This window comes from Python bivittatus, unplaced genomic scaffold, assembly GCF_059951505.1.
Source record: "Python bivittatus isolate LINGU-HERP-01145 unplaced genomic scaffold, Pbiv_v1 ctg000020_np1212, whole genome shotgun sequence".
Classification (NCBI taxonomy): Eukaryota; Metazoa; Chordata; class Lepidosauria; order Squamata; family Pythonidae; genus Python; species Python bivittatus.
This window is the reverse complement of record NW_028277030.1, coordinates 68,398,911-68,412,079: the sequence shown is the minus strand read 5'-3', so window position 1 is coordinate 68,412,079 and position 13,169 is coordinate 68,398,911. Positions and strand designations below refer to the sequence as shown.

Sequence of the window (13,169 nt, the reverse complement as noted above, 5' to 3'; positions counted from 1 at the left end):
TAAAATGTACACCATGACAATGAAATGGAGCAAAGATATCAAGATCTCATTCAAGGATGTGTTTTTAGGAGGAGCCATTAATTCTAAAATTAATTTGGCCTTACATTCTGCTTCTCTCTCTTTCTCTCTCTCTCTGATGATTCCTTTAGATGTTACTAGTTGGTAACTGATTTTTTTTTTTTAATTCAGTGAAGTGGAACAGCATTTGTTTGTTTTTCTGGATTAAAAAAAATAGTGGCATTTGGGGATTGGCCAGGAGAGTTCTCTTCCTTTTTCTTCCCCCCCCCCCCCGCCAAATCTTGGAAATTAAAGGAGCAAATGATTAGTTGGAATATTGCACTCTCTACTTCTTCCTTTCTCCTGGCCTCAAAGGTGCTGTGGTTGCAGATGTGTGAACCCCTGGGCTTATCTATGGGACTGCAGTAGAGTAATTAGAGTAATGAGCAGAACAGCTGTTGAAAGTCAGAAGAATAAATTAGAGATACAATTCTTAGCATCCTACACAAATGAAAATAATATTGCCCTTCTTTCTATAGAACTTCCTGCTCACTGAGAACAGCTATGATTAAATGGATATTAAAAAACTAGGGTTGCTCTTGAACTTCAGAAAACCTGCTTTTACATTCTTGAAGTAAAATGGATACTGGTATTGATTCTGGATGATGAAAGATCAGCTTTTTGGAGAATAAGATGGATTGTTTCATGTCTCCACAGAGAACCAACCACTCAAGGCAATATTTAAATCCGTACACTTTTAAGTTAATTTTCTTCAAGTTAGTCTAAGTAACAATATGCCCTTAAACTACTTTAGTGGGTAATAGAATTGTGATCATGATAGAAAGAGGACTACATTAAATACTTTGGGGAAGGGTAGCAGGAAGAGTAAAAATTATGACATTTTTCTACCTTTATAAAAAAATAACTATTTTGAAAGTTAATAATGTTGTGGTAAATGCTGTGATGAAATCTATAGGCAAGAATTTGTTCCTATACTGTCAGCTATGTAGCTTTTTGATGTATACTTTCTAGTGCACACATTGGTCCAGACACAGTTCAGTAGATGATGCTGGGACAGAATTGTCTCATTCCATATCATATCTCCTTGCTTAAAAAATATAACTTCTGAAATATTTGGTTTAAAAATGAAGCAGACCCTACCTGCTATTCTCCCAGATAGTAGGAATAGTTTGGGGGGGTGGGGGGTGGGAAGAGATATATCAGTAGAAAAGGCAGCTTTGTGAACATGTGGCATGATGGAATGTCCTGACATACCATAAATATATCACTTCCATGGATCCCCCATATATCCATTAATCAGTGACATACGGTAGTTAATATCCTACTTTTAAAAATTGGTGCCACTGGAGAAAGACCTTAGGGCAGAGGTCCAGATTGTACTGAAAGCCCCAAAACAGCAGTAGTTGTAGTTATATACATTACCATTTATTATTATTATTATTATTATTTAAATAGAAGGTGGGGGTAAAATCACTAAATTCAGTCTAAAATTACATATCCATATCACAGCTTGTGAAAAAGACAAACATACACATTGATCTGGAAGGATTTTGTGCTGGCCATCTGCCATCATCCATGCAAGGACTACATTACAGATTGAGGATAAAATACCATTGCCAGTCTGCTCCTATCTTTAACAGCAATCTGACATTTGGAACCTTAGCAGACGTAGAGTTAGAAAGCATTGGACAAAAGATCCCTTTTATTGCTTTAATGTATTTCTGTGTTTCTAGTTCTTATAGTATCAATGGAATTAGCCTATTTCATCTCTGGCCTGCTCTTTGCCTTGGTTGTAGAAGAATGGGTTTGGGATTATGCCATAACTGTTACGGTCATTCACATCACAGTCACTTCAGCAGGTAGGTATATTGCTTAATAAATAACACTACTTGAGAAAAAGGATAGCTGATGATTTTTGAAACCAGTTTTGTAGACACCCATACACATAGCCACGTTGTCAGCTTTATCTTGCCTTCGATTCTCAGCTTCTTATTGAAGATATAAGGTAGGTTAAAAGAAACAAACAATGCTGACAGCTCTGGCCAGCTCCAATATGATGGATTGCAACTGCTATTATCTTTAGCCAGGACAGCCCATTGCTCTGCTTTTGCAAATTAGTTGAACTGGTTGGGGGAAGGATGTGCCAAAATCATCCATGCTTTCTGGCCAGAGCTTTTTCTTTAATATGCGTATATTTCTTTAATATACACATTCACATACACACAATTGAATTACAATAGATCACAATTATCATCATATTGGGTAGGCTTCCTTTTTCCATTGTCAGTTTTAAACATAATTATGTGATTTTTATCCTTTTTATAACTCAAAACGTTAATTGCTTTTGAGTTTTTCTTTGCTGAAGGAGAAAAAGGTCAGTCGTAATGAACATAAGCATTCTGGCTGACGTTTGCTATACTGCACATGGAAATAAAATAAGTGTTGCTTTAAAATTTGACTATAAGTTATAGCAAATGTTGAGTTAATGCTCTTGGATATATGTCAGGAGTTGGCAGGATGTGGGTGACAGTATGTTGACTTGCAAGGTAATTTCTAGGTTAGAGGCTCTAGCTTGCACAGAATAGCATGAAAATTGGCTTTGGTTGTGCTTGCGACATGCTGGCCAAAAAAGCAGAAAAACTGACCAGTACTGTCTTTATCATTAGCAAGGAATGCTGCATGTGGGGCTGAGTAACCTAGTCTATAACTCCTCTATCTTACTAAAAAACTTTACAGGTAGTCCTCGACTTACAACAGCAATTGGGACTGGAATTTCCATCACTAAGCAGATTTGTCATTAACCAAATCCCACAGTCATTAGGCAAGGCAATTTCCTGCCGGTTTCCCACAACCAAGTCAGTGGGGGAAGCCGGCAGGTAGTCCCAGGCAGCTTGCAAGCAGGCTGGAAGGCAGGTAAGTGGCTGCTGCTGAGTCGGGGTGCACAAGGGGGTGCACAAGGGGGTGAAGGTGCAAGGGAGGTGCAGCGAGGCTCAGTGAGGTTGCATGGGGGTGCAAGAGTGCCCGGCGTGGCACAAGCTCAGAAGGGCTGGGGGAGGCTGCACAGGTGGGGGAGACTTACCCCAGCAATTTGATTTTCTGGGGAAGCTGGCAGAGAAGGTTGCAAATGGTGATCATGTGATTGTGGGGTGCTGCAACTGGTCATAAGTGCGAGTCAGTTGCCAAGTGCCCTGATCACGATCACATGACCACAGGAATGCTGGGGTGGCTGGAACTCCAAGCACCAGTCATAGCCACCATTCAGTCAGCACCATCGTAGTTTCGAATGGTTGCTGAATGAATGGTTGTAGGTTGAGGATTACCTGTATATGAAAACCTTGATTTGGCAAAGCCAGGATATGTGGTAGAGGTCCCTGTGTACTGCCCTTGGCTAATAGAAGATTATGACTTGGAATGTAAGAGGAGTGAATGGTAGAGAGCATGAATATGAAAGGAAAGAAAAATAGTTATGTTCTGTGTCTATATGCAATTAAGAGAAAAGGGAAGGATATAATAGATCTGAATGAAGATGAAGAATTTTGTAGAGAAGAGTTGATGAATACATATGAGAAAGTGAAGGTGTAGGTTTACTTATGAATAAAAGGGCTAAAATGTAGTGAGAAAGTATGAATTTGTTGCTGTGGGTCCATATGAAAATAGGAATTTATTGGTTGGTGATAATTGCATGTCCTACTCTAGTGGCTGTTGATAATAGAAACATTCCAGGGATGAATTTTTGGAAAAATTGTTCAAAATTGTGAATGAATATAATCTGGAGAAAAAGATGTATTCCATTAGGGGACATGAATATGTGGGAATGAGATGAAAAAATATGGAAAAGGTGACTGGGCCATTCAGGTACCCAAGAATGAATGAGAATGGTAACTAGTGAGTATTTGCTTAGAAAAAAGTATTTTCATTCTGAATACAGGTTGTCTCCTATTCACAGCTTCATTATTTGCAGTTTTGTCTATCTGTATTTGATAATTAGAAACCAGACTGTAAGATAGATAGATAGATAGATAGATAGATAGATAGATAGATAGATAGATAGATAGATAGATAGATAGATAGATAGATAGATAGATAAAGTTAGCATGTATCTGGGGTTTTGGCCTTGGTTTGGTTACTTTAGGTATGCAGGCAGGCTTTTGCATGTGCATAAAGTACAAGGCTTATGGTCAGGTCATCTGTTCAATGCACCTGTACCTGTTCTTCCTTCTATTCTCCTGCTTATGGCAGATCTTGCTGAGTCAGCCCAATCCAAAGGTTCCATAGGGCTTCCTTGTGGAAGAACGTTGGAGGAACTAGTTCAGTTGATGATGCAGAGCTTGTGCTGCATGGCTCACATGGACTTCTCTGCTCCGTGTAACTATTTCACAGTCCTGGTAGACAGCCTCTCAATTACACTACTGGATACTTATGCTGCCGTGACCTTTGGCTACACCATGTGATGCTGGCACTGCATGGAGGCTGCTCATGGCAATCTGTACACACGCCATTGAAGGCATGATCCAGAGACATGATCTAGAGACCCCCTCCACTGAGATTGTGAAAATGCATGAAGGCTGGTGTGCCATGTGGAGAGCCATGAGCAGTGTGGCTTGAGCAGGATTATTCTCTCCAGTGAATATAGAGTATGGTGACTCTTGCGCAGGCTGACTTAGTGACATCCACCATGATCGTGCTAGGAGAAAGAGGAGCAAATACTGTACAAGTACATTGCACAGACAACTATAATGGGAGGAAGCGGACAAGAATAGGCTCCAGCAGGCTCACATTGTCATTATTCACCATTCTATTATCTCCAATTTTATGTTGGGATGGCATTCCCAAGAATAATGAGGGCCACCTGGACATGGTTTAAACAGAAGCCTATTCATGCATGCACAAGGAAAAGAAATGAAATGAAAAGCATGACTAATTTGATTGTTTACTAGGAAAATAGAATGTATAAATGGAAAGTAGAACTGCAGGAAGAAAAGGCATGTGTTCTGTATGAAAAAGTATGAAAAGATATATTAATTTCGCAACAGATATTTTAATCCCAGCAAGACAAAGCACAATGTAAAAAGGTGCAAGAGCTCTACATGCTGGCTATTAACAGAAAAAGAAGAAGAAATCTCAGAGAGGGGGGACAAGTCAAAACAGACTTAAGAAAGAAACGTTGCTGCATACTAGTAATAGTATGGAGCATAGTATATAGGTAATTACAATAGAGTAATAGGTAATAGTAATTGAATAGTAATAGTATATAGTATAAACATTGTCATAGTAATAGTAATTGAAGAGTAATAGTATATTGCAATAGCAATTATCATAGTAATTGTATAGAGATAGTAATAGAGTAGCATATAGGAAGCATTCGCATATCACTTTATATGTTAGTTTTTACAAAATACAACATCTCCCGAACCCTTATAGGGAGATATAAATTCCACTTTTAGTTTACATTCTTTGTTATTAGCATACCACACTTCTACAAACACTTGGCTTGTCTCAGTGAAGCTACAACTGATATTAACGCTGTATACTTCATTTAAGCTCCTTCCCAATGCTTATAAAATAAAATTAACATTTATCAGGTGGGGCTCGCATACATGCAGGCATCTGCGTCGCCATCTCACCGGAAGCCGAGCAAATTCAGCACCAGCTCTGTATTCTTCAATTCAATTGTGATCAAGGCAATGCTCACAACTTGGGCAGACTGTCTTGATCCCTGAATCCAGAGCAGAATGGGGAAAGCTTTTGAAAAGTAATTCAAGGCAGAACTGGAGTCTCTAACTTGTAACCAATTCAAAATCCTTTATGAAGATCCGTGGCATACCGTCCTTGTTGTGGAGGTCTTTATCGTTATTATCCTTTTGTTCTGCTTCTATAGGGAGATATAAAAGGAACCACCTGTCCAGGTCCAATGCTTTTGTGTCTCTCTTGAGTTTGGGTCAATCCAATTGGGTACGGTTTTAAAAAAGAACCTGTGACACCCCACAAAAGGCTTCTTCTGTAATTCTCATAGGCAGAGGCTGATAATTCTCCTTTCCTTCTCTGGCTAGACTATGAGAACTATGGATTTATGGGAAAAGTATTCAGCAGAGTAACCTTCCCTATCTGAAAGTGAGCATTGTTATAGTTGAAGGTTTCTCATAACACCTCATTGTTCTATTCATTGTGGATAGGAAAAGTCTAAAAATTAAAGTCTAAAGCAGTGTTTCTCAACCTTGGCCATTTGAAGACGTGTGGACTTCAACTCCCAGAATTCCCCAGCCAGCATGGCTGGCTGGGGAATTCTGGGAGTTGAAGTCCACATGTCTTCAAGTGGCCAAGGTTGAGAAACACTGGTCTAAAGTGATGACATAGTAATATCCCTTTCCAAGTCAAGAAAAGCATGATTAAAATAGTTTAAGTGCAGTCTGCTCCACCCACCCAAAAGCTGGAAGAAATATCAGGATTTTTTGTTGAAGCTGCAGTCTAGGTTTGAGCAAATTAATACAGAAAGATCATAGTGAAGGATTATGGTGCGGAAGAAAAGGTTCTCTCCAACCCCATGGGCAAAAAATGGGGAAGAGTACCCTTGTTTATCCTGAGCAATAAGAATAGAGTAAACATAAACTGTGATAAACAGACACACAGGGTTTGGTTTTGTTTTTGGCAAAAATGAAGAAAGAGGTTGCCACTGCCTTTTTCCAGAATATTTTTTACTTCCCAGTCTAGCCTACAGTCCTGATATTTCCTAGTGGCCTCCCTTCCAGGTACTAACTAGGTCCCAACCCTGTTCAACTTTCTGAGATATCTCCGCCCAGGCCTTAAGTTGGGAAAGGCTGATAAAAACTCCCTGCGATATAGTAAATAAATATAGAGATAGTTATTGGCATGCCTTCTTTTTTTCCTGAGTCCATTGTTTTCTATGAGGCAGGGTGATGCCTAGACCACATATAATGCTCAGCCATAATGTGGTTCAGTTTGATGTGACATGTGACTCCCCTCCCATTGATGGTTTGCTGAACAAATCATTGTTTAAAAAAAATTCTGGCTTAGGGTTCTGTGTGAATTCAGCCTAAATGTGCTTTAATGGGGGCAGAACTAAAGGAAGACCACATGTCAAAGCAAAAAGATGTCCTAGCTGAATAATAATAATAATACAGTAATTTATTAAACTTAATGCTGCCTGGCTCTCCATGACTCTGGGGGGCTCACAACAATCAAGCAAAGAAATTACAAAAATTAAATAAAAGATAAAAGATAAAGATAAAAGATGGCAAGCACAATGAAGTGAGGGGTCTTAGTTTCCCTCACCAAAGGCCTGGGTGAAGAGCCAGGTTTTCACAGCTCTTCTAAACAGCAGCAGAGTGGGGGCTCCATTGAGATAATTTGGACCGAAGGTTATCCTTGTTGAAACACCACTGAGTTTTCTGTGAACTCTCAAAGATCTCCTGAAATATATAGTCTCTCACTCTCTCTCTCAGCACATGTCAGAATGCAATTGGCTAGCATTTGATCAGGACTGAAGACCAGACCAAAAATGCAGCCATCACCAAGCATACCTTGGGTGTAAACTCCCATTGAACAACTCTTTAGTAGGAAAGGAGGATGAGCAGACATCTGGTTCAGAGAAAGTAATACGGGCCCTATTCTTGAATTTAGAAGTGGCAGGCACATAATGTCCAGACACATAATATTCCCAGCTGCACTGAGACATACATTTTTCAGGATTCATTCCATTTTATTCCAATGTTATCAATATAGTTTTTGAACTATGATAATTAACAGCAATGTACTATCTTCAGTTTTTTAATTCCAATTCTTTCCTAAAATTGACCTATAAACACAATGGCATTATATTCATTAGGGGTATTTTTCCCCTCTAAAGTTGATGTTTTGATGTTGATGTTGATGTTTCCCTTCCAAAGTTGAAGTAAATTATAATTTATCATTTTACAGTAATGGCTGAATTTCCACTGATGTTGCACTGGTGGGCAGCTTTAGGTATGTTTAAACAATTATGATTTTATCATCCCAAACAGTAAATCTATAATATTGGTAGTTAGGAAATGTCACTCTATTAAAGTATATCATTCCAAAAAAAAAATAATAGTGAAACAAGACAATTCATATATCTTCACCTATCTCTTTATTTGTAACTGTAATCTTGAGCTTGGTTGTTCCATCATAAATCACACAAATATATATTTATACAAAATATATTTGACATTTTATTGAATGGTAGAGCTCCTGAGAGCTCAAATTGCATAGAAAGAAAGACACAGGTGTCTGGTATAAACCACACTGATGAAAAAATGTGCTTTGCAACATCAGAATACAAATTCTAGCCTTTCATACTTGTGTCCTGATATTGGATGTGAATGTATAACTCACATGGCAAATTGGATTAGATTTGATTAGTAGCTGGATGGAAGATCACCAGAAAACCAAAGCTACAATCTTGATAAGGAAGTTTAAAAAAATACACTTTTATATTGTCAAGAAACTACAAGGTTGTGTCCATAAAGTCTCCAGGAACTGAGTTGGTCAAAGGGAAATATTACCTTTTTAGATATCTAATGAGGGATGTTCTGAAGTTCATCCTGCATTGTTTACCCGAATGCAAAATTATATTTAAAAAGACTGTTCAGAATAATGGCAGATAAATTGTCTGCGCCTGGTTTTATACCAAACGCATAAAGTTTCTATATAAACAGTTACAGCTTCCCACTTTGAAGGGGTGGGAGTTCTATTTTGCTAAGATGCTGAGTATTCTCAGGTACAAATACTTAGGCCACAGGCTAAACTCAAACATCAGAACTAAGATCCTAGAGTTCCCCGGAAAGAAAGAGCAATTTAAATATATAGTGTGGATGTGCCAAACATATTTATCAAGGTTTTCTTGACTGTGCTCAAGGTTATAATGTAACTGTTGGAACTGCTTCTGCAGGCATACTTCACAATGAAAAGAGCTGGATATAAAGTAAATGGTGAGAAGATTTACCATAATTTTACTTCCTGAACCTGAAAAGGAAGAAGAAGCCCCTTAAAAACTAATAGAAAAAGGCAATACCCCAAATAAGAAACACACTTCTGTCCAGTACAACAAACAGTCTATATGCATTCTTACTAGTGCTATGTACACTAATATAGAATTTCTTTTTCCTCCTTCTTTTATAGGTTCTGGCCTAATTTCAATGATTTGCAGTGGTCAGTGTTTGGCCTTTTACCTGTTCAAAGACAATTTTATTTATCCTGTTCTTGATGATTTCTGAAATATTTTGTTCAGTGTCTCCATTATCCTTTTGACAAAATATGTTTGCATCAGCATGTAATTTTCTGAAGAGCAGAACCAGAAACACTTCCATAATCTATTATTATTGGTGTTGTTTAGGGATCTTTTTATATTCTGTAAATGTTCTACTTATTTTATTTTTAGCTTAATAAGCTTTTCTCCTGATAAAATCTGGAAAGAAATTTTAAAGGTAAAGCCTTGTTCCAGTACATAATAATGAATTTAGTCTATAATTGCTAGATTATTATGAATGTTCTCGCCATATTTTTTGGGAGAGTGGTGTGTGTGTGTGTGTGTGTAGAAAATTAATACTGACAAATCCATATTAGAATGTGTTAACCATTATGAGTAGATTTTTCCACTATAGCCTCATTCTAAAACAAACATTTTACAGTGGTACAGATCTTTACCACAGCCATTAATAGGTGGTTTAAAAGTATATTAATATAAACTCAGATATTCTGGTTCCTTCATTAATAGATCTCTGTATCCTATATATAAATGTAATAATTAATGAAGTTGTTGCAATGCCTTGTATATTATGCTTTATTGGTAGCAGATGAAAAACTATAATTTAGGTGTAAAGCACATGCTCTACATTCAGAATGTTCACATTCAATCCCTGCCATCCTGAATTAAAAGAATGAATTTACAGAAACAGAAAAAAACCTCTGCCTAAACTATTGGAGATCAGTGCTAGACAGAATAAACTGGCCATTGCAGAAAACTTCACATTCTACAGATTTGGAAAAACCTTGTGGAAACAACATAATCTAGCCAAATACTGTAAGCCGTTTATTAGTTCAAATTGTTTAAGTGATAGATATTATTCACAGTTTATTTTTCCCATTAGTGAAACCTAAGCAATAATGCATTTATATTTATAGTGTTATTCACTTTTTCCTCTCCTTATGGAGGCACTCAAAGCAACTTACAAATTCTAAGAGTGATCAAAATAACAGTAACAATTCACAATAATTACATCATAAAACACGCAAAAGGCATTACATTAAATGAAAAAAGCACCAGCTCCCAAATATATAACAACAAAATCAGGAATGAGAAAAGTGTTTTCCAGCACTGGGAGAACTTGCGTAGAGACAAAGGTAAGCAACCATTGGAGATGTTACCTAGCCAGGTAACTAGGGTTACCTAGCACTAAAGATGTTACCTAGCAGGGTAACAAAATGTTTGCAAGAAAACAACTAGGCTCAGAGAACCCCAAGGACTCCATAAGCAACCATTATTGTCCATGTATGTGTTGCAGTAGAAAAGGCTACAAATAGGCAACTTTGGCTGGATGGAGGGTGTAGAGGTGCAAAAGAGAGCAAGGCTGTTGCACATTTGTGTACAAGAGGGAAATACCTCAGGTGTACCTAGCATGGCAAGCTGTATCTGTGAATTTGTCTTTCTAAGTAATAATTAAAGGAGTTTGGCCGGGGGTGGGGCGGTTGTTGACTCCTAGTGACTGCCAGGATTAGTTCCTGCAGTTTTCTTGGCAAGATTTTGGAAGTGGTTTGTCCTTGCCTGCTTCCTTGGGCTGAGAGAGAGTGACTGGCTGAAGGTCACCCAGCTAGCTTCGTGCCTAAGGCGGGACTAGAACTCACCGTCTCCTGGTTTCTAGCCTGATGTCTTAACCACTACACCAAACTGGCTCTCAGTTAAAGGTGTACAGGATCTATTCTCTTATCTATGACCTATAACATTCAAAGGGACAATATTTGGAAAAGATAAAAATTGTAACACATAAGAATGTAACAAGTGTATTGGAATGTGCTGAGATGAGTAAATTGACATTTGAAATTAGAGAGCAAGAAGACAAACAATTTTATATGATATGGGATTTGTTTTATCAATGGTTGGACGAAAAGATATAGTAATGTAATAGATTAGGAAATTATATAATAGAAACTTGATAAATTGATATAAATTACTATATATATATATAATCAATGGATAAAAATGATACAAATCTTATAATGAAAGCTGGTGTTATAGATAGACTAGTAACAAATGAATAATAATTGATAACTGATAAATATATAAATATATGTTGGATAGATAATATGAGACTCTATATAAATGGTGAGTGAAGACTATGAAAAGATGGCACAAATGATCGGTAACTGGCTGACACACGGTTTAAGATGGAAGATGGTTTTTATGTTTTTTACACTCTTGTTTGTTTGTGTTTGTTGTAAAAAATAAAAAAAAAAGAATGTAACAAGCGTATTAAGCTTGTATAGATAAAAATAAGGAGCTATGGCTCAGTGTACCACAGTCAATTTCATATAAAAAATTCCCCTCTCACCCCTATGGGTGGTACCTGTCTTCTTCAATCTCGGGTCCTCTACCAGAGGCCGGGGAGTTTGAGGATTCTGGATAGCATCTTAGCTGTTCCTAGCACTGCACTCTTCTGGACAGAGAGCTCTAGTGTTGTTCCTGGGATCTGTTGGAGCCACTCTCCCAGCTTAGGAGTCACAGCCCCAAGTGCTCCTACCACCACTGGGACCGCTTTGGCCTTTACTTTCCACTTTCCTCCTTCAGGCCCTGGTACTTCTCCAGCTTCTCATACTCTTTCTTCCTGATGTTGCTGTAACTTGGCACTGCTACATCTATCACCACTGCTGTCTTCTGGTCCTTGTCTAATACCACGATATCTGATTGATTGGCCAATACCTGCCTGTCTGTCTGGATCTGGAAGCCCTACAGGATCTTAGCCCTGTTATTCTCCATGATCTTCTGTGGAATCTCCCATCTGGACTTGGGAGGTCTAGCCCATACACTGTGCAGATGTTCCTGTATACAATGCCAACTACTTGGTTGTGCCATTCAGTGTATGCTGTTCCTGCCTGCATCTTACACCCTTCCACTATGTGTTGGACTGTCTCTGAGGCCTCTCTGCACAGTCTGCACCTTGGGTCCTGTCGAGTGTGGTAGACCCGTTTCTATGGATCTGGTGCTTAGTGCCTGTTCTTGTGCTGCTATGATCAGTGCCTCAGTGCTATCTTTTAGTCCAGCCCTTTCCAGCCACTGATAGGATTTCCCAATGTCAGCCACCTCAGCTATCTGTCGATAGTACATCCCATACAGGGGCTTGTCTTGCCATGGTATTTCCTCCGCTTGAACTTCCTCCCATGTCTGCTGCTGCCTTGGGCATTCTCTTAGCAGGTCATCTTTGGGTGCCATCTTACTGATGTACTCCTGGATGCTCTGGGTTTCATCCAGGACAGTGGCTTTGACACTCACCAAACCCCACCTGCCCTCTTTCCAGCTGGTGTACAGTCTCTGGGTGTTGGACTTGGGGTGGAAACCTCCATACATTGTGAGAAGCTTTTGGGTCTTCACGTGGGCAGCCTCCATGTCCTCCGGCCAGCTCACTATACCGGCAGGGTATCTGATGACTGGCAGGGCATACATGTTGATGGCATGGATCTTGTTCTTCCCATTGAGCTGGCTCTTCAGGACCTGTTTTATCCTTTGGCGGTACTTGGATGTTGCTGTCTTCCTTGCCTCCTCCTCATGGTTCCCATGTGACTGTGGGATACCTAGATACTTGTAGCTGGTCTCTATGTCTGCTATGTGGCCCACTGGTAGTTCCACCCCATGAGTCTTAACTAGCTTCCCTCTCTTTACTACCAGCCACATTTTTCCAGTCCAAATGACATCCCAGTGCCCTCACTATGGTTCAAGCCTATGCAGAACAGCAGTGGGGACATTGCATCACCTTGGTATATGCCACACTTGATGCCCACTTGTGTGAGCTGTCTCAAATTGACTTCCCGAGGAAGGTCCTTAGTGTTCTGTTGACTTTGTATTCACATATCCATGTGTGTGGCATTGAGTCATAGGCTTTCCTATAGTCAATCCAGGCTGTGCT

General features: G+C 39.0%; 1 protein-coding gene across 1 annotated transcript in view; it reads left to right on the top strand.

Moving 5' to 3' along the window:
* The window catches only part of TMEM244 (transmembrane protein 244), a 28,366-nt gene extending 18,685 nt beyond the window's left edge, over positions 1 to 9,681 (top strand). Inside the window, exons 4-6 of the mRNA XM_088150919.1 lie at positions 1,752 to 1,877; positions 7,954 to 7,998; positions 9,175 to 9,681. Of these exons, the coding sequence (XP_088007045.1) occupies positions 1,752 to 1,877; positions 7,954 to 7,998; positions 9,175 to 9,269 (266 nt within the window). The 3' untranslated portion in view covers positions 9,270 to 9,681. The remainder of the gene's footprint in view (positions 1 to 1,751; positions 1,878 to 7,953; positions 7,999 to 9,174) is intronic.
* Positions 9,682 to 13,169: the final 3,488 nt, after the last annotated feature.